General features: G+C 35.1%; 3 protein-coding genes and 1 long non-coding RNA gene across 4 annotated transcripts in view; 2 read left to right on the top strand and 2 right to left on the bottom strand.

Moving 5' to 3' along the window:
* Positions 1-10,478, bottom strand: part of LOC113666679 (UNC93-like protein MFSD11) — a 12,115-nt gene extending 1,637 nt beyond the window's left edge. The window contains exons 1-16 of the mRNA XM_027182470.2: positions 10,264-10,478; positions 9,507-9,636; positions 8,478-8,529; positions 8,119-8,140; positions 7,743-7,850; positions 7,148-7,227; positions 6,837-6,933; positions 6,307-6,365; positions 3,672-3,766; positions 3,365-3,420; positions 3,063-3,106; positions 2,381-2,446; positions 2,137-2,181; positions 1,722-1,799; positions 1,224-1,407; positions 430-493 (exon numbers count right to left, since the gene is read on the bottom strand). Coding sequence (XP_027038271.2) covers positions 430-493; positions 1,224-1,407; positions 1,722-1,799; positions 2,137-2,181; positions 2,381-2,446; positions 3,063-3,106; positions 3,365-3,420; positions 3,672-3,766; positions 6,307-6,365; positions 6,837-6,933; positions 7,148-7,227; positions 7,743-7,850; positions 8,119-8,140; positions 8,478-8,529; positions 9,507-9,636; positions 10,264-10,283 — 1,200 coding nt within the window. The 5' untranslated portion in view covers positions 10,284-10,478. The remainder of the gene's footprint in view (positions 1-429; positions 494-1,223; positions 1,408-1,721; positions 1,800-2,136; positions 2,182-2,380; positions 2,447-3,062; positions 3,107-3,364; positions 3,421-3,671; positions 3,767-6,306; positions 6,366-6,836; positions 6,934-7,147; positions 7,228-7,742; positions 7,851-8,118; positions 8,141-8,477; positions 8,530-9,506; positions 9,637-10,263) is intronic.
* LOC113666680 (uncharacterized) lies at positions 9,773-14,088 on the top strand. Its single transcript, XM_027182472.2, has 3 exons — positions 9,773-9,910; positions 11,122-11,268; positions 12,824-14,088. The coding sequence occupies exons 2-3, from the start codon at positions 11,145-11,147 to the stop codon at positions 13,051-13,053; spliced, it is 354 nt and encodes a 117-aa protein (XP_027038273.2). The 5' UTR covers positions 9,773-9,910; positions 11,122-11,144; the 3' UTR covers positions 13,054-14,088.
* Positions 13,749-16,031, bottom strand: LOC149039349 (uncharacterized). Its single transcript, XR_016180584.1, has 2 exons — positions 15,898-16,031; positions 13,749-15,011 (listed from the first exon to the last, which is right to left on the bottom strand). It is a non-coding gene; the product is annotated as an uncharacterized LOC149039349 (long non-coding RNA).
* Positions 15,950-27,134, top strand: LOC113666728 (BAR/IMD domain-containing adapter protein 2-like 1). Its single transcript, XM_089185315.1, has 17 exons — positions 15,950-16,119; positions 16,193-16,265; positions 16,370-16,459; positions 18,715-18,776; positions 20,306-20,377; positions 20,667-20,711; positions 21,085-21,177; positions 21,657-21,722; positions 21,932-22,018; positions 22,116-22,187; positions 22,322-22,377; positions 22,967-23,030; positions 23,335-23,405; positions 23,669-23,722; positions 24,120-24,319; positions 25,205-25,325; positions 25,898-27,134. Exons 1-17 carry the CDS (start codon positions 16,060-16,062, stop codon positions 25,962-25,964), a joined length of 1,353 nt encoding a protein of 450 aa, XP_089041441.1. The 5' UTR covers positions 15,950-16,059; the 3' UTR covers positions 25,965-27,134.

The raw sequence follows: 27,134 nt of genomic DNA, 5'->3' as shown, positions 1-27,134 counted from the left end.
GCCGGAGACAGTGGCCCAAACTAAATGTATCAATATAGTAAATCTATCCCAGTTTATGAAGCTGCTTGAACATTTCAACTCTACAAAATTTCTTGCCACATACTGTATAAATGTCATCCAACAGAAAGTTGCTCCCTAACAATATTGGTCAGGCTTCTTGGACAGTTTACCGAAATTCAGTTACACTCCTAGGCAGAGAGAGTCACTGCAAGAGGAATCTAATGTGTCCATGAACACAACACAGCAGACATTTAGACCAAATGCAAGTCCACTGCAGTTACCATTTAACCTTGGGACCTCTTTAAAAACTGGAATTGATTGTATATTGCCCTTTGACACGGGCAAGCTGCGCCAAAATGTCAAGATCACCACTGCTTGCCAAATAAATAGCTGTCCGTGTTTAGTCTGAAACATCAAACAAGACAGTACCTGTGTATTAAAGCTACTGTCTCCTAACCCCAGAAGGAAACCACAAAGCAAAGCAACAGGTAAGCTGCAGAAATAATAAAACATCAGTGTATTTATGACTTTTATACACCATAAGTCAACTTTTATTGCTATCAATGGAATCGAACCCCTTAAGAACAGTATGCAATTAAAAATTCTATGTAGAATCCATGCAGCCATGTACTGTTCAGTAATAGATCACAGATGACTTCAAAATGTGGAAAAAACAAAAAAGGTGACATGCAAGGTGCAGCCAAGTGTGTCAGCCATGGTCTTACCACATTTCAACATTTTCTGCAACCTATTACTGAACAGTCCCACACCAACATGGAATCTATTAATGTTATAAAATAAAGTAGCAAAATATGTTAACAGAGACATTGTCTGTGTGTCTGTTCTCTAATAGATCAAACAAACCCATCAAAATGCATGCATAATTCAACTTATGATATAATGCTTAATTTTGAGTATTGAAATGCATAACTGACAGTACGCAGTTGCAGTGTTGCAATTGAGCCACATGTCAAAACCCAAAACAAGCTTGTGGTTGGTTTACTTAGTCAAAGGTTACTTGTAGTTGTTTCCCCACAGTATTACAGAGCAAAACAAAAGCTTGTTTGCAGACAGTGGTTTCTCTCTTTCTGAGCATTAGAGAAACCAACTCTTCACAGAATAGAAAGGTGTGAATTGATTACAGTGAGCTCAGTTCACAGGGGAAGACAGAAGATTAAAAAATATGAGAACACTATTGAAGCCTCTCTGAAAGATGTTCTTACTTGGGTCCTTTTGGAAATACATGGTACTTCTCTCCTCCTGATACTGGTCCGCTAGGAGCTTCCTCAGGAATGTTGAAAAAGATAAGAAGAAAACAAATCCAGTGAACAAGTGCTCCAAAAAGGACAATGGGTTCTCTGCCAAACTTGTTACTTCTTTTGCCAAAGATTCCAAATATAAGGCCACCTAACAATGAGACAATCAAAGACAAAATAAGGAGTTTAAAACACCATTCAGTCATACAATAATATTGAAGAATTATTACAAGCACATGCATATATTGATAACAAATCCTTTCTACTGACTTACTTTGAGGGCCAAAAAGAAAAATTGTCACATATGACCAGTACATTGCATGGAATTTACTTTTTTTCGTAGTACAGAAAATGTAATTGAACTAAAATTAGAAGATGCTTTAAAAGGGCTTTATATATTACATAAAAAAATTCAAGATTGCTGAAGTATATCAAAATAACAGACAACGATCTTGAGCCTCTTACCAATTATCTCACCACAACCAATGAGCATTCCCACCAATCCAATTTGACGTTTAGAATTGGGGAAGAGAAGTGTGTTTCCTTTCAGCATAAAAAAAATTAACTTACAGTTGTATCCAATTGCCTTAACATAATTGTAATTAATAATATATCAAAGCAATAAGCATCAATTAATTAAAATTATCCTATGAACAAGTATAGATAAACGTGAACTGTAAATTAGTGGCACATTACCCACAAAATACATACACATTCTCCACCCAAAAATATTATTGATCCACTTTACATTGCAGAATTATATACAACCAACAAATACTACTCTGATCAGTCATCAAACAATATGGAAAATTTTGCACTCCAGTCACAGGAACAGAAAATAATTACTGTACCAATAGGGCCAGAGGTTTGTTAGACTTACCAACACAAGTGCCATACACACCACTAAAAAATGTGAGCTCAAGACCTGCAACATAAACTCACTATTATTTCAGAGAAATGTAAATGTTGCAATTACACATAATCCAAGGTCAAAAATTGAATCTGTTCTAATGATATTCTGCTCCCCAATTTGAGTTTACAGTTTTAAACTTACAGAATTTTAAAAGCTAGCAACATTTTAATGCATTATTTTGTGGCTGTAACAAAAAGACAGGTAAACAAACCTGTGTATGCAAAGCACAAGCTGAGGAAAAACATATCCTTTGTGAAAAACAGTCTTACAGCAACCTCTACAAAAAAAAAAAAAAAAGGCAAAAGAAAACCTTCAGAGATGCAGAATTTTACATACAAAGCACACAAAATCCATAAGGGAAACATTTACTGTTAGTTATTCAAACACCTATTTTTAATAAGCTGTGTATCCAACTCCATGGAATAATTTCATGCCATATTTAACTTTTAACCCCTGGGAGTGATAAGCATATAATTTCTCCCAACTTTATCATTCCTGAAGCAAAAATTAGGGTCCTGAGAATAAAGGATATAATCATGAACTCAAGAAGCTCTTGATCGCTGGACAAATTCTCCTGGTACACGTAATTACCTCTGATAGGAAATATATAGTTCTAAAACAGTGTGAAGACCTTGAGTTATTAACCCTTTAACTCCCAGATCAAAGTTTTAATTCTCTTTACTGTCAACCATACAATTCTTATAAAGTTAGTTCAGAGAATTTGGTGTTGGATCAACTAGTTATCCCTAAATTGATATTTTTCTTTATTCTCATCACTTATCTGGTTGATATTGTATTGATATTGTAAGGAGAAATTCTGTCTTGGTCACTCATGGGAGTTAAAGGATTAAAAGGAAGAGTATTCATCAGACAAATTATAAGTAAAAGCTTACTGAGTGACTCCAGGGCACCTCTTCTCTCAGTGCTGGGAAGTCGCCTGAAAATATTTCAGTCAATAAATTCAGAAGAACATAGTACTTGGTAGTCAAGTCATGCCACAATGCATGTTTAGAATGCAGTGTAATTCATTAACCTATAAACACCCACAGATAATAGAAAATAAAACTCTTCATTGCCATGATGTAAAACAACAGTTATTGTATGAACCAAACCACATTTTGTTTACAAACTGGAAACTGCTTGTAAAGAGTTAGTGTTTAAGGATGGAAATTACTCACTAAAGCAATGCTCTCACCTGATATTTTGACTTAATTCTCTTTCATCATTGTCATTCTCATTTACCTCTAATGGCTTCGAGGGAACACAAAATATCAATTAAACTTAAGATTTATGTCACAAGACAAATAGTCATATGACTGATGAACTGCATGAAGAGTTATCCAAGTTTGAATCAGTAAGAGCAAAAATGATACCCTTATGACAATTTTGGGTTTTAGCAAATATATTCAGAAATGGCTCTAGTCTTAAACATTTTAATATGAATTCAAATTTCTAATTGACTGTTAATGAATGTCACTATGAGCAAATTATTGCTTTCTTACCGAACTTGATGGTCTCCGAAGAAGGAACAACAGACATATTCCTAAACCACACACAGTGGTGAATACTGTATACACTGTCCTCCTAACAGTGTCACCTACAAGAAAAAGAAAAGCACATCAAATTTAATTTTTTCACAAGACAAAAAAAATTTAAAAGTTTAATGGTAAGAAAAATCAGGCTACAAAGAAAGCATTTCAACTTCATTTTTTCAACTCAATTCCAACAGATTGCTGCAAGAGAAGGAGTAAATTACAAGAATGAAGGTAATCAGCAGAAAAAAAATTCCAAAGACAGGATACTGATTGATTTACATGTCAAACCAGTTTCTTAGAGCTTAAATTATAGGTAATGGAGAATCAAGAGAGAGAATGACCATGGAGCTGGAGTAAATGTTTTAAAAAGGTTAGGGTGTTAGGTAGTTTATAATTGCAATCATTCTCATTTTTATAAAAAAGGAATTTCTTACAATTTACATTTAAGAAGAATGATCTGCACAGGGTTTTCATTTACTTTTGAAGTAGAAGGGCACTGCCTTGTGAGTAGGCCGGTACACTGTATAATCGAGGGCCGAAGGCCTGAACCTCTAGGGAGTCTAGGGGATGCTCCCCCCGGAAACTTTTAAAACTTAAGTCTCCCAGAAACGCACTTTTCTGCAATCTGGTGAAGAAATCTTTCTGGAATGAAGCATACTTAATCTGATTATAGTAAAAGTAATGGTAATCTAAGAGAATTTGTTTGTTTCTCTACACAGCTATAGCTTCATCAAAACACTGCTGTTACTGTCAGAGCTTCCTTTCTTCTTCTTCTAAAGAGTGAAACTGACAACACTCTTTGTAGTTTATGAAAACTCAAAGTCAGAGCCGTAATCATTTACATTAATTCCTTTTGTCACCATATATCACCCAGCAGTTAAAAATTTAAAACAAATGTTGATGGAACACAGGAGTCTGATACACAATCAGCCCTCGCTGAAAACAATTTTTTCAAAACCTCCGATGGGCTTTATCTTCAATGAAATTAAATTGGATCCAAGTTTCTTTCTCGGAATATTTGAGCTTAAAAGTCAGCTAAATGTTGGCTTACTAAGAGGCCGTGTCAGCTGATAAGCATCTTTTACGGCGACATTCGTCTCCTGATGTTTATTTTATATTCTGAATTTTATTTCAGAAAAATAAAAAGTGTTTTATGAAGAGTTTAAATGATGGGAAGCATAGATAGCGTACGTAATTTTTCGAAAAGCCTTTTCACGACTGTAATCCAACTAAAACATAAATTTAATTTTTTAGGTCATCGCTCTTGACTTTTCATGTGCAAACGAGTGCTTGCATGAGTTTTACTTTTGCTTGCCACGATCACTCCGCAGAACGCACTCGATTTTATGGCACGTCACGTTTAAGAGTTATTTAATAGCTAATTAGGCACTTTAGAAAGAGACAGTTCTAAGAACGCTATTAGTATAGGTAATCACATGAGGCCAAGTACTATTAAGGATTAATTGCACGAGAGTTTTCAAAATTTTCCAAAATTGCCCGAGTCGCGAAGCGACGAGGGCAACTTGGAAAATTTTGAAAACTCAAGTGCAATTAATCCTTAATAGTACGAGGTCTCATGGGATTACTTGTTTATCAATAAAGGGCAAAATTTATACGAAGGAAAATCACGCGCGCAGTCTATTTTTAACAAATTTCAAGATAACGAACGGTTGCTATGCAACGGATTAGCCAATCATTAACAGGTAATCATGCCCTCTCTTGATTACTAAAAATGCCCTCGATTAAGAAAAAATGCCCTCTCTCTCAACCAATCAGCGCTCAGTAATTTTGCCCTTTATTGATAAGGGACCTTAAGCAGTCAGGACAGCAACGCCAAGGAAGACTTCGTTTAAAAAATGAATTACTGCCTATAATTTGAATTTCAAAAATGGCTGCATGTGTTTACCGTCTCATATGGTGCCACACCTCAACTTCAGCATAGCGTATCAAAGAAGTGTTGAGGTCCACCTAGAAATTAAAATAATTTGCCGTCACGGTTTCGGTTCGCAGACGACGCAAATTGTGGGGATTTCACATTGTTGTTTTGCATTGTACGGCTCAGAAATGTACAAACGCACGTGCTGAACTATTGTTCTGCCTATTATATCTTTTGTTTTTCCATGTCCTCGTTGCCGTCGCGTGGTTTGCTTAAGTTCCCTGTTATCTCGCAGCGCCTTTCTCATCAGAGTAAATTTTATTTCCACAATCTGATCGCAAGTAATTGATAAATAAGTGCAGAAAAATGCTTTAAACTTACAGGGAAGAGTTAAAATTAAGTTGAAGTTGATAATTTTTTTCATAACTATTTTATTTTTTTAATTTGGTGCTTTAAGTAGCTGGGAACTCTGTTTAAAGTAGACAGGTGCCGGTACCCGGGACCCGGCTTCTAATAAAAATCCTGTCTGCAACTGTCACAGGTTGGAGTAACAGTTAATTTGTACACTTGCTGGGAGTGTTCGCGAAAAGCCAGCAGTGAAGGCCTCTGCAGGGTTAAACACTCACACACATGTTGACACCACGTATACATGATCAATGCAATGTACTTGCAAGTACTTGTATAGGAATTGGAATCTTGAGCAAATGAAAAAGGAAGCTGACTTACTGATTCCTCCCACTTGAGTCTTAAACTGAAAGTAAACATACATGTTCCCAAAGAGCAAGCTGCAACAACAGAAACAGAATAGATTAGTTTTGACTTTTGCTCATTCCTTCAATCATGAGTTTTGAAATCAACCAAGGTTCTCAACCTGAAAAAAAGGGAATAAGGAAGAAAACTTAATTTACACAAGTATTGCGGAAAAAACCAAACCAAACTTTCATGTACAGCTTTTGACTATGACGATGCCTCTCATATCAGCCATTTAGACATCAAAAGGCCTGTAAACAACCCAACCCCTGACCTCAACTGAAATCTTTTCTACTAAGCCTTGCCTAGATTTAACCAGAAACAAATGAGAACAATTTTTGAGCAGTCTTCAATAGATCAGAAAGCTTCAGTCTACTGTATATGATTACCAAAATAACTTACTGTACCTTACTGTAGACCTCACTGCCAGCTATTTCCACAGTGCATTCTTATCTGTGTTCGTACCAACCATTTAATCAATGAGAGTCTTGCAGTAAAACACTTACCTACACTGGAGTAATGCCCAAAAAATGCCACTGTTTCTTGAGATTGTTTCAGGAGTGGAATTCATTGTAAGAAAGGTACCTTGACCAGTCCATATTACTATCAATAGAGAAATTATGCTTTTTAGAGATGATTTGTGATAATCATTTCAACCTATGAAAGTATAACACTCTACCATGTAAACACCTTCTGGATTGAAAAAGTAAGCTAGAATTAAATTTGACTAGTAAAACAGACAATAAACACACATCATTGCACTAAGCATGCCGTACTGGTACACATCAGTCAAAAAGAAGATGAAGAAGCAACTTACCGCTTGCTCCATATCCAATAATAACTGATCCTGTGTATACACTCCATGCCATTGGTTCAATGAGGCTTGCTATAAACAGGCTGAAAGATAGTAAGATGCATCCTCATAAAAAAAATAGATTTTATCTGTCAAGCTCATGCTATCTCTCAGGGCATGGTTGTTCAAAGGTTGAATAATGTTACCCAAGGGACAAATCTTTATCTAATGGATGGCACAGTGCATTTACTTAGCACTCATCAGCTGCTGCAGGATAGTGATTTGTCCATTTGGTAGTACTACCAGCCTTTCGAACAAGTAGGGTTGGGTTAAAATTTCTTTCAGTAAGATCTAGCACCTGCTAGAGCTACACTGGATACTCTTTCCCAAATAACTGCCAAAGGGTGTGATGAAATTTCTTCCACTTTGAAACTCAGTCTAAGGTAACTGACTAATTAATGAAACTTTGAGTTGATTGACGTATTATGTTGGATGACCTCACCAGGATCAGTTAATATTGCATAGCATAAAAAGTATTTACAGCTGTACCCCTAAAATTATACAGGACAGTGATACTTAATATCCTAATTAAGATAAAAATATAGCAATTATTTCTTACGCATAGCAGATCCCTCCAACAATCATTGAAACTCTTGGTCCAAATATCCCCACAAAAGAAGGTGCCAGCCAGTTAGCCAATGCAAAAACTGCATAGATGATACCCTGGCTATAAATAGAACATTTTTCATAAATCAATTTTGACCCTTTAACTCCTAAGGGTGACTAGTTTCTAATTTCTCCTTACAATATCACCCCTGCATTACACATTAGGGTCATGAGAATAAAGAAAATGATCACCAGCCAATGAAGACCTTGACTGTTGAACAAATTCTCCTTGTCAGCACCTTGATAAATGTATAGAGAACAATACAGAGAATAAGCAAACTGATGTAAGGGTGCCAGAAGTGTTACTATACATGCAAGTTTCTTCCTACCTTATATAGCCATTGATATGTTCTGAAACAAAAATAAAAACAGTTCTAAATATCAGAACATGTCTTGATTTATGACTGGTACAGTACATGCATAACATGGAATGTTATTTCAGTCAGACTTCTGCCAATGATGATGAATTCAGTCACAATTTTGTACTTTGATTGATTGATAATTATAAACAGCAAAAAAGTTCCTATCTCCCTACATGTATATTAAACATAAATCAAAGGTTGGTTTTACCAATGCAGTCTGTTTTTGTCAGTTTTTTAGTTCATAAAGAAAAAGAGAGAATTTTTTTACACATAAATGTGACCGTGTATATTCACTTCACATAGCATATCACTAGGTTTTTACTTACTTTCAGGTTTTTCAGGGTATTCTTTGCTGGTGAAATTCTGTAGTACAGTTGGCTGGTGAAGTAAAAAGATTTTGTTGACTTTGGTAGCCCAACACCAAGACCAGAATGTTTGTCAGATATTGGTGCACACTAGTGTGTGAAGCTTTCACAAAGCTCAAAATCTTTCTCTCACAGTGTTCCACAGCATGAAACCAACTGAAAGTTTTTCTTTTGTCCAACTTAAAGCTAGATTTTCCCAGGAACCAATTGGAATATCAAAAAAACCTTACACACTTTGTTAGCCTATTATCTGCTGAGTGGTACTGTCCAGTTTGTTTTGAGGTCTGCAGTACTGCAGAGGTTGGTTATATTCAGTAAAGCAAACACTGTCATTGTTGTGTTTGGAGGTTAGCGCATGCCCATCAGAAAAACTGTGACAATTTTATGAGCTTAACAGTGATATCTAGTTTCAAATGGTTTCTACAAAAGCAGAGCACATAAGACGATTTTTTCCGGAATGCAGTCTATTTTGTTGTCAGGTTAAAAAATTTGGAAAGATTTCCTTACAACCCTAACTTTTAAAATACAGAGCCTTCATCCTATAGGTAAACTATCGCATTTCACCATAGTTTTATAAAATTTAACTGTGTGCATAATAAAGTATGGGGTAACGACGAAATCTTGTCAGAAACTGTTAACTTATGATAGTTCTACAACTTCCCTAAAAATAGGGTGTTACATACCGATGAAAGTGAAAACTACATCATAAATTTCCTTAGTCACAAATTTGGGTCCTTTAAACCGAAGAAAGCGCGTAAGTCCATTCGATCCTCTTAATCCATATCGTTTCTCACGTAAAGCTTCTGATCATGGCCACATGAATGGAACAAATAAGGGCTTTAAATGAGGTCATTTCAATGATTACAGACCATGTGCAATTCACTTCCTTCGTGCATCACGTGAATTTACCGCCAAAAAAAACTCCCTCTCTTGGAATACTGTGTCAATTTCATGCGAGAGTGGATGCAGATAAATTATAAATGGACTTACCTCGATCATGCTCGTCGTTTGAAAGGCTGTGAACATAAACATAAAGGAAAAGCCCATGACAAGGACATTCCACATCCCTACATCGTTCGCCATCTTGTTGAAGAAGTGACAATTTTTATCGCATGCTACCCTAGAAAGGTTGAAGTTATGATATCAAGCAGTAGCTTTTAGCCCTTTAAAAATCACGAAAATATTCACAACGTATAAAATAACAGGTATCAATGAATTATAAGTTGCATTATGGCATTTCTCTTTTTAGGTTTAAGGATCAGACGACGTAGAAAAATATTGAAAATCAAAAATCTCTCGGGTATCCACGGGATAAGTGTGCCCGGGCATAAGGTTAGTCACATGACAATATTTACGTGTCATGTCACTGTGAGATAGGTTTCGCAGCGATTGAGGTAAGTGTAAAACTTTTCGTTTCAAATTTTCATGAAGAAAGTAAAACTTCTGTCCTAGAAATATTGCTTTAAACTTGATTCGTAAATTACATAGGAATGAGTAGTCATTTTTGCATGGTTTTTGATGATCTGTTACGGCAGTTAGGAGATGTATAATCGATAAGAAAAATTCGATGTTAATTCTCAAAAAACGTCTCCAGAGCAACGTCCATCTGCCTCTTTAAAATTTTCCTTTCAAGTTAGCTCAAGGTGTCTATTGTGAAATTAATCGATGAAGTTCCTTTTCTTTTTCTTTATTTTCCTTTGCATTAGCAAATTGTTTTCATTGTAATTATAAAAATCAGAAGACTCACTCCGCACATCTGATCTGCATTTTTACTTGGATGCTCGATTCTTGCCCGGAAATGGAAGATTTCCGTATAATTCCATACTATTCTCTAACAAAGCCTTAGTCTTAAAGGTGATCTATTATTGTCGCCATTGCTTTAGTTTATCCTGGAACTGTAAGTACAATGAAGTATAGGGTGCAGAATTCTTGCCCTCGAAAATTCCACACAATGGAAATCTGCTAAAAGAATAAAAAAAATTAAAAAGGAAGGGCTGGTTCACACACATGTAAGTTGGGAAAATCCCAGTTGGCATTTTGCTGTTTCCCAAACACCCCAGCCTTTAAACCATTATATTGGGAGATTGCTAAGCATTTGTCATAATGGGTTACAGGAACCATTTTATTTGTGACTTGGGGGTACTGGAGGAACTAGAGGATTGATAGCAAGCTAAAACTATGGCAAGATTCCTTCCATTTCAAACAGGAGTATGTATATATCTTCAATGACTGCTGATCATCGCAGAAATCTATGTTGGATCAGTAAAATATGAATACCTCCCCAATCATTCCGATTTTCTCAAATTGTTGCCAACCATCCCAGATCATTGGGGTTGTCTACAATTTTGAGTTTCAGTCGTTGAAAAACTCTGGGACAGTCAGGAAACAGTATAACAGATTGCAAGCAAGTACACAATGTTGAAAGATTTTTTTTTTTATCATAATGGTAAATTTTTCAGACATCGATAAGTTTGTATTGGCTACTATAATTAGGAAATACCTGTTAATAAGGTTTTTTACTATGACTAAATAAGTAAATTGGGAGATATTCTTTCCAGTTTTGCCTTTTAAAAGCTCCTTACTCTGACATTACTTCAATCTGTAGTGGTTGAAAAGTACAGGATTACAATGTCAGCTCCACCACCATACTACCCTCCAGGCCCCGGACACCAGGGAGGTTATCAGGTACCACAGGCTTACCAGCAAGGTCCTTATCCAATCACAACTCCTCCTCAACCAGGATATGCACCCAGTAAGTTAAAATTATATACAGTGTCAGTTGAAGGACTTTTAAATGTTAGCTCGAAAATCCTTCTAGATTAGATTAGTGATGTATCAGGCTACAAAGAAACTGATTTAGGGATGAAGATATGCTTGTAATGAAACAACTGAAGTGATAGAATGGACAAATGGAAGTGATCATTTGACAAACAAATGTCATATAACAACTAGCCAGGTCCAGCATATGGTCTGGGGCTAAGTTAGTCATTCCCCTTAAGAATATGAACCATGTAACTTTTCCCTGTAATATCCATATTATCCAGCAATCAGGTAATGAGAATACTCAAACTCATCATATCAAAGTGTTTATAAAGATATAACACCATATTCTTGCAACTAACTTACAAGGAAATATGTACCAGCTAGAAAAGAGAATTAACAGTTAGATCCTGGGATTATAAGGGTTAAAGCACAATCTTAAGCAGTCCCTTACTCCAGCCTGAGGTTATTGCATAAATTAATAGTGGATGCACTAGAACATAATCAGGAACACTTCAAAAATATTTCCCAGCTTGCTATATAGAGATGAAGATTTAGTTACTGGGATCTTAGGCAGTTACAGATTTCCGTCTCTCTTTTTTTTTTCTTATGACAGTAATTGGCACCTGTTCCCCTTGTTTTAAGAGATTGACTAAGCTTACTTGGATTATTCTTAGAGGATGATCAAACTGTACAAATTTAAGTACAGCTTGCAATTGAACAGATCAAATTTAAAGTAATTATAACATTTATCACAACCATTACAAATTCCTCAAATATTATTGGTGCATTTGCAGCAACTAATCATTCTATACAGTTGTAACTGGACAGAGTAATCAGACAGGTGGCTTTAATTGGACACCTGTTATTGGACAGTTGAAGCAGCCAATCATAATAAGTCCACTCAGCTAATCCACCAATCACAGAAATGATCAAAATAAACATTAGATAGCAACAACCACATATCCAAAGAAAAACTGGGGAATTTCAAAAATGGAGGAATTTTTAACCAAAGACATTGTCTCGACTGGAGATATTTGTTTTAGGTACCGATATATTTGTTTTTTGGAAATTGAAATCATTATGATTAATTGGTAACAGGACTTCTTGTCACTCAATTCTGTCTACAGGTAATCTTATTGTTATTTTGTTAATCACTCATATGATTACAGACTAAATTGAACTCCACTTAGTCCGACCTATTATTGTAATTATAAATAGCCATTCAGAACAAAGGAGGTAGTGTGGCAAGTTTAAGTATTGTGTTAAGTAGCATGAAGGAATGGAAGTCCTGAGAGGTATTAAATTTCTCTGATTGGTTGAGAGGGTGGTAAAAGATTTACAGACCAGTCACAGAGAACATTTAAGAAAAACCAGGGTGCAATCATAGATTACTCAGTAAAATGCTGTGACTGTTATTTTTCGTATTCATTTGATGCAAGGCTACAATGACTCACACAAGTCTGAGATGTCGTCCTGTTTGAAAGTTACCAGACACCACATTTTCTATTAAGTAATGGTGAAGATCTTTATTGATCTCTGCACAGGTTATCATGAAGGAGCTCCACCAGGTTACCAACCTTTGCCAGCAAATGTGCCTCCAACAGCGTATGTCTATATTCGAGGGAACTGCCCAGCATGCCACACAGGAACACTTGAGGACAGTTACACTGCTCTTGGAGTTTGCTTAGCCATCTGCTTCTTCCCTATTGGTATTGTCTGTTGCTTGATGCTCACTGAAAAGAGATGTAACCACTGTGGAATTAGTTTCACATAAATCAGCCATGTGTACAGCAAAGCACACTTTTTTAGATTGGTATAAAGCCAAAAATATTGTCTTATTTGTATTTATGATTATAGCCAAGGGTATACCTCTGATAGTAGCTATGATTGTTCCTTATCTCAACACATTTTCCAGGACTTGACAGCAGCTCCAGAGAAGAGTGCTGGGAAATGATAATAATTTTAAGGGATTATATTCTGTAGTTCCCAGGTAGAGTTGAAACAGTATACGAGGAAGCAAGTTCACATGTACAGTATACTGACTCCATTTTTCAGTAACATCAGAAAAAGCAATTGTCCTTAGAAGGACAAGATTTTTTTCAAAAAAACAAGGTGGTAATGGGTTTATATGTGATGTGTGATTAACTCTTTAACTCCTAGGATCTGATTGTTAATTCTCCCCTCTAGCTGCTACACATTTCCTTGTAAAATAGCTGCAAGAATTTGGTGTTAGATCAAGATAACAGCTTAACTTGATAAGTTTGTGTATTCTTATTACCTGCTTGTTGGATAATGTTTGGTTATTAGAGGGAGAAGTTACACTTTAATCACTTCTGAGAGTTAAAGGGCTAATTACGACCAAAATTAATATTTGACTTGGGAATTTTACATAAAGGTGAGAGGGATTTGTGAATTTTGTAAACCAGTATGAGGCATGATTTGCCTCTTTAAATTAAAGTCATGTGTGAATTTTTTCTTTCATTTTTTGATATTTAATCTTAAGATTTCTGTGAAACCTAGGACAATTAAGAAGAGCAAGTTTTAACTTGAAATTTCTATGCATGCTACCCTTAAACAACTAGTTGTTCATGCTGATGAACATGTAATTTAAATGTTTTTGGCAGGACTTGATACAATGGCAGTTCAAATTAATGTAACTAACTTCGGAGTGAGTGTCACTTTCCTTCATGAACTTAAGTTATAATAAATAAAATGTACAGTTATTGAGCAGAATTTAACTCCATCATGGGAGTAATTTTACAATGTTATAGTTTGTGAAACTATAAAATAAAAATATATCGTAACAGTGTCTAACAAATCCAATGTAAAAAAGAGTTCCAAATACACAAAGTAAATACCAAAGCATTGATCAATTTGAAGCTTCAAAATCTCCTTTTTCCTTGGAAATTGAACTTTTGAAGATTGGTTCGTTCAAATTCTTGCCCTCCTGGACCAAAATCTAGCTCAAATGCCCCACCTCATCTCAATAACAACAAGCAGAAAATTGAATTTCATACCTAACTGAATTTCAAACACTCCTTATAGGTGTTTCTAATGAGGAAATTAAAGCATGGCAATAGCTTCCAGTTCAGTCAAATTGTTCTTTGATTATTTACTTGTTGGTTGTTCATTTATTTTTGTTTTTACCAAGTTATTTTGATTTGAAAAAGGATGAGCATTTCAAGAAACATACCGGATACCCCAAGCACAACGCTAAGCAAGGTGCAGTGAAGCATTTTTTTTTTTTTTATGGGCCTTGGACAAAGAAAAAAGACTGATGAGAATCCCTAGTGGTGATTCGAACCTCGTACAGTCAGTACCAGCTGGGTGTCGATGGGTGGGAAATTTCGTGCGCTCCTCGGCCCAAATAGAAATGTTAAACTCACTTCTCCCTCTGTTGCCATTTTGTAACGTGCAAGCATATTTTATAACCAGTCTACCATGGCAGAAAATATTTCTGGTACCACTTTTCGATCTAGCTTGGCTGTCGTCCACAATTGTGACAGTCGCCAAGGGTTCCTGTTCACTTCCTCTTCTTAAAGTAATTTCGACACTCGAAGTCAAAGCTTGAAGAAGGTTTTAAATCTGTCCTTAATACGTGATGCTATACTGCTTGTGTGTTCATGTTTCCCGATCCTTTGCACTCAAGCTCTGATCCTTCGATTAGGGTCCCCCTTTTTTCTTTACAGTCTTCTATCCAGATAAACGTTGCGGATTTTCAGATGGTCAACCCTGAAGAATAAATATAAAAGTCGAGCTTTTACGGCGAATTTTCAGCTACATATTGTCAGGCTTGGGGACATTACGAAACGTCCCTCCAACATTGCCCATGAGTGTTGCGTGACACATCTGAAAAAGTTTGTAGACTTTGAGCTTGCATTCTTTTCTGAATTTACTGATATTTGAGACGGTTGTAATTTCAATGATAAAAAGGTCTTGAAAAACTGAGATCTTTCTGAGATTTTTGGAGGGCAAAGAGCAGCTTTACATAGGCTATTTACTCTTATGTACAACTTTCTTGTGAATCACCAAGAGAATTTGGTAATTAATCGAGAAACTGTTCTCCAGCTGATCGATATCGATAAGTAAAATTATTTCTCCGATTTCTCTCTCTAGACCCTGTTTCACATTCAAGTATTTCAATTTTTATGAGAATTTTTACTTTAGGCACGGGTTAAATGGCTGATCAAGGAAAGAAATGAAAAGTAGAGAAAGACTAAACGAAACATCAAGGCCGGCTGTTCAAGTGGTTTTCAGGTAAACATGGACCTGCTAAATTTCTTGATTTTCATTATCGAACCCCTTTAGAACTGCAATTAGGTGTTTAATGTAAACAAAAACATATTTTTTCTTCACAAACAAAAGGCCATCTACAAATGCAATAACGGCAGGTGATTCAATTGAAATCCGCCAAAATCCCATCTTTATCGGCTCATCTTAATTATAACACTTAAATTCGCTCGCACGTGAAAACTTTTATATAAAGCGGATACGCTCAGAGTAAGCCGAATTAGAGAGGGTCTTTATGTTTGAAAACCAAATGCTGCACTTTGAGTTATAATCGTCTGAATCTTGACAATTTAAGCTTTTAAGTCCACTTTCCAAATTGCACTTTTACCTGTCCAAACAAAGGAATGCAATAAGATCCTGGGTGTAATTTTCTGCTGCTGACCAGTCGAAGGACCGATAGGTTTTCCCCGCATGAAATCGAGACAGCCGGTATACTTGTAAACTTTCGCAACATAATTGAAGCGAATCACTGCAAAAATAATTCTCGACGATGGATTTCGAGATTAAAACTGAACAGGAGCTTCACGATATTACGATATTGACCTTCCAGGTAAGGCTGATAGCCTGTCTGTTCGTTGTCAAGCAGCTTTCATGTTGACTGTCCCATTTGCTTACTGGTACAGAATGTCATCGACATGTCCGTGGTACTCAAAGAGCTTTCCATGAGCGCCAAGAATTATCTCAAATCGCTACAAAGTAAGCATTTCCTACAGCAATTTTATTCGAAACAGCAAATTTGCTAGCTTAGGTTTCCATAAGAGATCGTTGCCAAGTGTTACACCTTTAACTCTTGTTTTCAGATGTTCGACAGGCAGCGACTTCGTTCTACGATTCCTTGTCCAAGGTATCACACATGGCTGGGCAGTCGAAAGGAACCGCGCGTTCCCTCGGTAAATGTGAAAACATTTTTCGATACTTTTGAGATTCTTAAAATGATTCATATATTTTAAGCTATTGTGATCGAAATTTTCTTTTGATTTGTTTATACTTTCGACAGAATAATTAAGTCCTCATTGTATTATAAACTCGCATGGGGGTTCAACTCCGAAGTCCGAAGAAAAACAGCTTTAATAATCTTTTCTCCAACAAAGTGTCAAAACACAGCATTTTAACGCTTGATCAGTCGATCGTAAACAAAAATTGCCCGGTCGAGCTTCAAACGTTGTAGTAAGAGTAATTATTGTTCACAGCCACAACTACCTTAGTTTATTGTTAAGGATTCAAGTTATATGAATTTACTAATTCGGCGCGTTGCTGAAACTTGTTACTGTCTCGTCATTACAACGTTAGATTTTAGATCAATGCCTTTTTATTTGGAAATTAAACGGCACCATGCTTAAGTGGTACTAAAACGTTTTTCAGGACGGTAGAAAATCTCTCTGACATTCAAGATTGTGGCTTCCAAATATCGATAACACCAGGTCGACGAAAATGCTTCTCTCAGCGATATTTATAGTAATGAATAAATTTTAATGGTGTTGTCTGTGTTTCTGGTAAATTCACTTGTTTGTATACTAAAAAGTCGATTGCAATGTCCTTGACACAATTGGGAAGTTTTGTTTAAATACTGTTGCGGTAAATGGCGAACTGAAGTTCGAATTGCTTGTCATCAATTTTTCATTCTTTCAAAAAAGAATGCTGAAGGTGGCAATGTAACCACTTTCTAATGTCAAAGTGTTTATTTCTGTTCAGTCTTTCTAAAATTTATTATAACATGAGGCAAGAGCTAATGTTACACCTTCTGGATTTATAAGCTAGACTAGAGCAGCACAGTAATGAAAAAATGATTCTCAAACTTTACATAACTTTTGAGTCTGAATATTTAAAATTGAACATGTGTCTCAACATGTCCCTATAAATGTATTCCACTTAATGTGGATTCGGGGAATTTGATTATTACGTCAGATTGTCAATGCAAAATTATTGAGATTTTAGTCATACTCTTGCATGAAGTAAGAATGGCTATTGATTGTGGTAAATTTCACGAGGGCTTTAGTAGAGGAGACCAGTCTGAGTCTGTTATTTGGCAAACTAGAAGTTATCTTGATTTAAGCAGCAAGACAATTCAAGGAAATAATCAATTGTACAGAGGAAAACAAATTATTTGACGACATGGACTCATGCTCTATAATAAAGTTGAGAATTTGTCCTATTACCATCCAAGAAAGATTAGCAATGATATTGCAGTTGACAATAAGCCAATTGATACTGGAAAAAAAGTAATTGTTAGTTTGATTCCCAAAATAGTGATGACCAGTTCTTTGTTGGAGAGGCAGACTATGCCCTCTTCAGGAAGATATTGTTTACGGAACACCCATTAGATTGGTATCACATATTTGTCTTTAATCTTTGTGTTATTTGGATTTGCCAATATCACTAGAGAAAAATATTATTATAGCAACCACAATGAAATTTGTGCGTGACAAATTGAACAGTTTGTATTAAAAACTCCATAGCTAAGGCAACCACTTTTTTTTAATATTGCCAAATTACTGGAGTGTTGGTTGGCTCAATGTATGGAAAAGAAAGGTGTAATGTAGCTACCATATATCTGGAGACTTAGAAAGTTTGAATTTACAATGCTATTTATCAATCAATGCCCTGTAAATGTAGAGACGATATTTCCTGAAAAGGAGGAGAAAAGGGGTAGAGGGTAAGAAATGGAGATTTGGCAAGTGCTGCATTTAACATGTTTCTTAACTTGAAATCATGTTTGCAATGAATGTAATCCCATTCTGCGTGATACATGCAGGGTTGTCATAGTGTGATTTGAACTGAATAGGTCAATAAATTGAATTATGGTAACGTAAAGGTAACAAACATAGCATGTGGCTATGCAACACTCTCTTATTAGAAAAAAATGTGGAATTGATACTCTCTGAGACAAGAATTTCTAGCATTTTAAAACGTTTGTCATGAGTTACCCCTTTGAGCCAGACATTAATTTAGAATAATTATAAAATATTATTCTTATTTACTTTCTTTGATCACAATTCATTTAGAAGCTGGTGCAAAATGGCCTCACAACCTGCTGGTTTTCATTGCCTGTTGGCTGCTTATGATAACCCTGTGCATGCATACTCTCTGAATGTGATGCATTTTCATGTAAATGGTTTACGTGACTTTTGTTGTTTGTTGAGCACAGGACCCATCATTGCTGATCTGGTAATTGTCAAGAAGGAGGAGGAAAGTAGACAAAGTGATGTGGTAATGACAACTGTTTTATAAATGATTATTTATAGACATGTTAAAGGGTAACATAGTGTGCTCCCAATCCTGAGGACCTCTCTTGTGTAAGGTTATTTGCAGTTAGGTAGCATTAAGGGACTAGAAGTATTTCTACTCTTTCTGCATAGAATGCTACTCTGTTGCTGAGAGATGGGAGGGTGGTCCAACAAATTGAGGCCACTAGCTAGAGCTCAAACTTTATCGTAAGGTTGGAAGTCCAACACATTTACCACGAAGATACAGTATTTTTCTTAATTTTTTAATGAATTGTGGGAGAAAATGCCATGGAAGTACTAAAAAATAGGTAATATTGGATGTTAATTCTGTAAATGTTGTGGTTCAGATTTTCAACTGTTAAATTTTCATCTTGAGTTGGAATGCTGAAATTTGAAATAAGGGAAAAATAGGCAGAATAACTTGGTTTGTTTTCCTTTTTTTAATTAAGCAAATTCTTGAGAAATGTGTTAAGAATAACTGATTTGAAAACCTCTCCAGGTCATTAACATTTGCTATAAATAAAAGACTAGGATTAAATGAATTTGAAACCTCTAATCATCTCATACTTATCAAAGGGATAAATAGCTTTATTCATGTTTATATTGTTGTCCTTTTTTAGAATCCAGCTTTAGCTTAAAGCATGTACATGTGGATCTTGCCCTTTAGATAATCTTATCACCTTAATCATAGTTAACGCCTCATTAGACAAATATTGTTGACTTAACAAAACAATGAATTTATTGTTGTATATCAAATATCTTGCATCAAATTAACTCCATTGACAAGAATTTGTTATTACAAACCATGTAGTATCTGCAGAACAAACATCTTCTGTGTACAATGCCAAATAGTTTTTGCACTAAGGAAAAAAGTGTGTACATAAGAAATCCAAGTATTTTTTATTGCATGTATTGAAATTGAGTCAGAGATATCATAACCCACTAAGTTGCCTCTTGTAAAGTCTATTAGGAAGGTTTTGAAATTAGCTTTCAACCAAAAAGGTCAACTAATGCCTTCTTCCTTTTGTAGTAAAACTCTTCTATGCCTTCGTGTGCTTGTGATTCTTAAAGTTTAGTTAACACAAGATCAATGTTCATTTTGACCCATAATTAATTTTTGATAACCCAAATGTTCTGCAATGATTATACTCTATACCAAGTTTATGTAAGCATAGAACTTAATGATTCTCACATAATTACTAATAATAAGTAACACTTGTTATCACAGAAATTTAATCCCAGACTATGTTTAAACAGAGAATGGGTGCCTCAAGTGGATAACCGTTGTCTTGTGGTGATTTTTGTAACTCTGCACAGCTTTGTAGTTGTAGCTCATCCACTGCAAAATGATTCTAATCACCTTGTGTTGGGAGATTAGAACAAAGATTTAATGGCTAACCAGAATGCTTGGATCTCTGTTATCACAGCAAAATTGTGCTACTAAAGATAACCATTTTATTTGTATTTTCTGTCATGTATTAAATTGGTGATTTAACTTATTGATCCCTTTAGCTGAAATACCTGCAGAATGATTTAATAGCTCCATTAGACATCCTGGGGGATTCAGGTGTTCAGGAGGTGAAAGTATGTATTTCTAAAGTGTAAAGTAATTTTTGAAATTAATTGCCTTCAGAGATTGAATCAGACAGGTCATCACAACAAGCCTAGGATTAGGTACAATCAGATTCATCACATAAAATTCCTTATTGAAGATATGGGAGATTAATAGATATAAAGTTGTTACTGGAAGGGCAATCACTTTGTAATTTTCCAAAGTTTTAAGTTGTAGTAATTATACACCTGTGTGGTTATGAGCTGAACAAATGTAATTATGATATGTAATTTTCTTTCTGGTTATGTTTTGATTTATTAGTCTTTGCAGAAAAGTTACATTCAAGAGAACAAAAGTAAGATGGAGGTTAGTTTTATAATCATGATAAATAATTTCATTCTGTTGTTGTGTGCTAATTCCTAGGCTTTCAAATGAAAATGAGGCTGTGGATGACCCTTTCATGAGAGAGTAAATAGACTAGTTCAGTTCACAACTATACCTAAGTTACAAGCAATAATAATAAGCTAGTCATATATTTTTTTACTATTTTTTCTGTAATTTGAATGAATTACATGGTTAAAATTTTTTCCATAATATCTGTAGCACTGATGATTATGCTTATCACCATTACATTTAAAAAATATATTTTTGCAGAAATTAAATTGAATAGAACAGATATTCACCAAAAGCATTGTAGCTGACTAAAAGTAATGACACAATTATTTTGATACCTATACAGCTTTTAGAAAGAGCAAAAGGGGAACTGTTGAGAGTTAGGAAAAAGAGTCAAAGAAATAAACCAACAGAGAAATATGAAGAGAAAGAAAAACAGGTATTTACATGTACATATATAATGATTTTTTTCTTAATGTTTTAGAGTGCATGTACATTTACCATTGAGAGAAGCTGACCATCTTTATCACCAGATCATAGACTAATATGGCTCTAACAAAACAAGAATTTCTCTTAACTACAGAAAGTAACAATTTGGAACTCATTCAATAACATGCCAACTCTGGAGTTGAGAGTGATATTATTTCTGATCAGCATGGTGTTTTTCATCATAGTAAAAATGCCCTTATATAGCAGAATTGAACTTATCATATAGAAATGCTTCTGTTACAACTCAGGAGTGAAGTGAAGGGTGAATACATGTATGTAATCTTAGAGATCTGCAATAAAATTGAAAGCAGCATACAAAACAATGGGAATGATACATACCCATAATTTCATAACAACAATTTTTTTCTTGAGAATTGTTAATAGTTACTTCTTTTCAATTTTCAATTTCTATTTTGATCTTCTTTCAAGTGTGAGCAAAGATTGGAGTCATGCCAAAAAGGACTTAGAGAATTTAGACTTGCAGGCTGCAGAAAGGTACCATGTCAATCAATTGTACTCTTGTAGTTAATGTATGTTGCAGTATTAAGATCAGTGCATTCACACAAAATTATATCATTCATATTGAGCTAAAGTTATTGTCCATATTGAGCTGAAATTATTTGTTTGAAGGGTTGTGAAAAATGTTATTAATGTGCTAAGTAAATCTCCCACTGTATTGAGCATTTCAGTTTTGTTTTCATTAGGCAATTAAAGAAGAATGGAATAGATATTGCTTCGTATTTGACAGATGCAGTATTGCTTCCAGAATTACCATGGAATCTTGCGAACAAGTAAGAACTCTAAACTCTGAAGAGTTTATTTATAATCAGTTTGCATTAACATGTAGATATTAATGTAGTTTCAAATTTGTTTATTGTCTTAATTCAGAGTGCACAGATACTGCGAGGAAAGCTGCCAGTTTGGTTTTCACTCATAAAAAAGGATGACTCTGTGTCAAAGGTAAAACTAGTTTGCATACTATAATGAAAATTTTACGTCACATTTTACTTCATGTTGAAGATTTTTTTGATATACTGTACCTAATATTGCCATGGTACCATTTTACTGTTTCCTTTTTTCTTTTATTGTTTCAGGTGAATGGTTCCATATCAAGTGCAGAAATTAAAAAGGATGGAATTAAAAGCGAAAAGTATGTTTTATGTTAATAATGGTAGCCTGCAGAGCAGGCGTAATTTTGGCAAGCGAGTGCTCAGTTATTTCATTAAGAGTATTATGGCCGCCATCTTTGATTTTAATGGCAGCAGAAGGCTGGGGAGAGAAATAAATTTGTACCAAGGGGGCAGTCGATGGTCAAAAATAAGGAGAGGGGTGGGGATAGGGGGCGGTATTAGGACTGATCATGAGTCAAGTCTAATTTGGTCTGTGATATGATACAGTCAAATGATTGATACTCGTTAATTAAGAGTATAATTACAGACAGAACTGGACTTTCTGATTATGCAAGCATGACATGTACATTGTACAGTAACACTGTCCAGTTACAAGCATGACTGTCTTTATAGAACTCAAATCAGGGTAGTTAGAATCAATCTTGTTTTAGAGTTTTGTTATAATTTTGGTTGTTGTTATTATCATAATTATAATTTTTATTATTATTATTATTATTATTAGAATTCTGTACTTCTGAATGAATGTGTATTTAATTTCTAACTGGATACTTTTCATAAGTTCATAAGATACTTGTCATAAGTTCTTTGTGCTAATTGTTCTCCTTGCAGACTAAAGCTGAGGGCTAATTTTGCACACACAGCAGCAGAAAATTCACAGCTTAGTTTCAAAGAGGTAAGTGTAAGTGGGCTATTGCATTCCTCAACAGCATCAAGGTTTTTTTTTGTGTGTTTGTGTAAATGAGTTGCTGAGGTGACTGACAGAACAATTTTTAGCTCCTGTCTTTAGGGATAAAAGAAATTCTGATATCCAGCTTTCCCTTAGAAATCAAGTTCTACAGTTCTGCTGGGCAGGAATTCAATATTATGATTATGATATCAAGCATTTGGCATCTTTCCTTAATAATATTATTCTTCTTCTCACTGGTCATCAAGGCCAAGGGCATTCACTATTACTTATTTTTCCTTTTCACTGGTAGGGTGATTTAATAAATCCAATCAGTGAAGTTGTTTCAGGATGGCAATATGGAGAAAACTTAAAAATAAACAAGTAAGGATTGAAACTTAATATTGGTAATGATAACATGATGAAAGTTTTATGTACTGTTAATGAAGTCATAAAGTTGTAAAGCAGTTGTGCAATAATTGTTATTTATAAAAGAGCATAAAATATGTCATAGTTTGTATGTATTGAAAACCTTAGCTTAAATTTTGTCCATCAGTTGCAATCTTTGCTGCTCTTCAGGACTCTTAATCTTCCTACTTTTTGATAAAGGTTAGTTATAAAATAACTTTCTTTTTTTTCCTTCTCAGGTCTGGCTGGTTCCCAGCTGCTTTCACAGAGGAGGTTATAGGTGTAATGACTGGGTAAGATAGAAACTTGACCCTTTTATTCCCTGAAGTGATTAACATGTTATGTCTCCCTATAATATCTTTACATTACCTAACAAACAGGTAATGAGAAAACTCAAACTTATCAGGTAGAAGTTGTCTGCTTGATCTAAAACCAAATTCTCGCAACTTATTTACAAGGAAATGTGTAGCAGCTAGAGGGGAGAATTAACAATCAGATCTTGGGAGCAAAAGGGTTCACCAAAATGTGACAGTTGGCATTCGGGTTTCAAGGTGGGAGACAAGTGCTCTCACCATTGTCTATTCACTGTACTCCTATGTGCATGTACATGTATCTGTGTAGAATAACTTTTTGCTTGTATATTCCACTGTAATAAAGTTATTGTACACATGTAAATAACTTTTCTTGCAGTCCCTCAGTGAGTCATACATTACCTGCCAGTGGAATTCATCCACGTCCTACACTAGATTCCAGTGCTGGCCACAAGTCATTGAAGCGTTATTCAAGTGCTGGACGAGATGCATCATACTATCCTCCTCCAGACTATGTGGAAGAAGACAACAAGGCAGAAATAAACAGCCTATCATCCACAAACACCCCTGGTCTGTCAGGTACAGTGTGTGTAGTGGGCTGTTGCTTAAAGTTGGCTGATTGAAGTAAACAAAACTGTCCCTGCTAAATCCATGTACATTCGTGTAGGTTGTGAAATTTAAGAGGTTTCATGCCAAGTGTGTGTGTGTGTGTGTGTGTGTGTGAGAAATGTGACATTTCAAAGTACTCTAGTTCAAACTGCTCGTGTCTGAGTTGTGATTAGTGTCTGTGGATCAGTTCTGTTCATTTCCCTGTTTGTTATCAATTTCTATAATGGCTGACCACAACTTCTGAAATTGCATGTTGTTGATAATTGCAGGTATTACTTGAAGGATTTAACACACAATTTAAATTGAAAGGTTTTAATTTTGTAGCGTAGGGCTGTTTTCATTTTATTTATTTTTTATGTTTATCTTTTAAAGTTTTTTGTTTAGATTCACTTTAATATTTACAGTAACACTGTAGGAAAGTATATGATTGTAATTAGAAATTATGTACATTTCACTTCAATACCTTGTTTACTTTTTGATTGTGAACTTCTACTTAAAAACAAAGGAGGAATAAAAACCAAAATCATTTTGACAGCCAGTCACACCAAAGTCAGATATCTCAGGGAGCCATCAAGAACTTTGAAGCAAGAATAATTAAACTGTGTGTGGTTGAGACTAACTTGAGATGGGCTCTTCAATGTAGTTCCTTTTGCATCTGACTTTTGAGTTAGTGGTGTAATGTTGTTGGCCAATCACAGAGCTGAGTGAAGTAAAACCAGTTGAAAGCAACCCTGGGTTATTTTCAGCACTTGATTTGAAATCTTTTGTTCTGTATGCTTGTTGTTGGTGTGTAGAAAACCAAGTTATCACAATACTAATCAAAACTGATTGAAACATCTTAACATTATTTTCCAGGTTCAATTGGCAACAGTAGTGCTGCCTTGGAGGTCAGATCACCATTGATACCCCCTCCTCCTCCACCTCTTCCTCCATCATTTTCTGCGTTAGGAAAAGGTGAAGAGAAGAAAACCAAGAGGTAAGAGATCCAGTTTTTTTTTTTATCTTGGACAAAATTTCTGAGACAATTGGCATCCATAGGGCACTTGGTTGTTGGTTTAAACAATTATTAGTATCTTCATCTCCTCTCTCCCCTGTGAATGATGTTGCCTGGTTTTTAGTTTGGTCATTGATATATGTACATGTATTCCAGATCTTATGAAAATATTGATTGAGAGGAAGGTGGAAGAAAAGCTTTCTTATGAGATGTTGTGTGTTGTTGGGATGGTTTTGTACAAGGTAGAAAATAAGACAACGCTGAGAAGAACCTCTGAAGTGCAGACTAGAGCCAGGGACAAATGCAGTCTACTTGTAACTTGATGTAACATAGTGCTAAAAAAAATTAATTAACACTGCCAGAAAATGTTCAGTTCTTTGATGAAACTTTAAAATTTACTAACCAGTAAATACTAATCAATATAATTATAGGTGGATGAAATCCAGCAGAATTCTAACCCTGATGCTTGACAGGTTCTATTATGGGTTGGTCATATTTTGGTTTTTCTGTTTTGACTTGCACTTAACTGAATTTTTACATTCTTGTCATTTTAGTCCTGGTAATGAAGTAGAACCAAATGGTCAAATAACAGAAGATTCTCCTGATGTGAGTCGCTTGTAAATTATGGGAAGGAAGAATCACAGAGATGGAAGCTGCTAGCCTCAAAAGATGATTACACAGTGAAAGCACAGTGAAAGAATGACAAATTAGGCCCTCAATCAAATGCATTCTAGCATTTCCATCGCTTGCTAATGATTGCTTATGTTGATGGAAGATCTCAAATTATTGGCCACATGACTGAAATACTGTTTTGTGATAGCAGAACAGTCATGTGGATAACTGAAAAATTTTTAATTGAGGGAAGGTTTTTTCAGGGCTGAAATAATCAGACTGATTTATGTGGTAAACGGAAAAATTATGCAGATCTTTGGAGGCTACTTAGCCTAATATCTGAGTTTACCCTTCCGTTCTGAAAATCTAGCCATCAATTCTCTGCACTCTCTGTTTTATAGTATCTATTTTGTATGACTCTAGCTCTGAGAGTTTGATGTTAACCCTTTAACCCCTAAGAGTGACTGGCATCTAATTTCTCCTTACAATATCACCACTGAATCACACATTCACATCATGAGAATACAGGAAATGATCACCAACTCTTGATTGTCAGACAAATTCTCCTTTTCAGCACCTTAGTAAATGTACAGAGAACAGTATGGAGAATATGAATACTGATGTTGGGGTGTAAAGGGTTAAATCAAGCAATATCCATTTGTTTATATTTTACTGCTCATCATCTTTTTGCTGAAAAATGTTTTGGTATTGTAAAGAGGATTTCCTTTTTGGTCACTCTTGAAAGAAATGGTTCAATGTGCAAAGAAGCAGTGTTTCCATTTGGCCTGAAAAATGATAATGACAAGCACTTGCTTAGCATCCTTTTAGTTCTTTCAAAAGTTTTAAGTGAACAGTTTGATGTACTTAAATTATGATCTCATATTTAATTTGTAGGTTCATTGATCATGTACAAAATCTGTTAGCCATATTGATGGAAATATTTTATGGAGAGATCTGATATATCATAGCTGGAAATGGGTAAATTATTTTTGTGAGCTGTAAATTGCGAAGAAAAGAATGAACAAATTGATGCTGAAATTAGCGATAGAGGGTAACTGGACAAAACTTCATGAAACACATGCTATGATGTTCAATTGATTTCCAATGAAAATTATTGCAGATTGTATTTGATTGTATTTACAATAATCAATGCTACATAGTAAAAGTATGCACCATTTC

The sequence above is a fragment of the Pocillopora damicornis genome, chromosome 10, assembly GCF_964200805.1.
Source record: "Pocillopora damicornis chromosome 10, jaPocDami1.2, whole genome shotgun sequence".
Taxonomy (NCBI): Eukaryota; Metazoa; Cnidaria; class Anthozoa; order Scleractinia; family Pocilloporidae; genus Pocillopora; species Pocillopora damicornis.
Note: the sequence above shows the minus strand (reverse complement) of the source record. Positions and strands in the feature narration are given on the sequence as shown.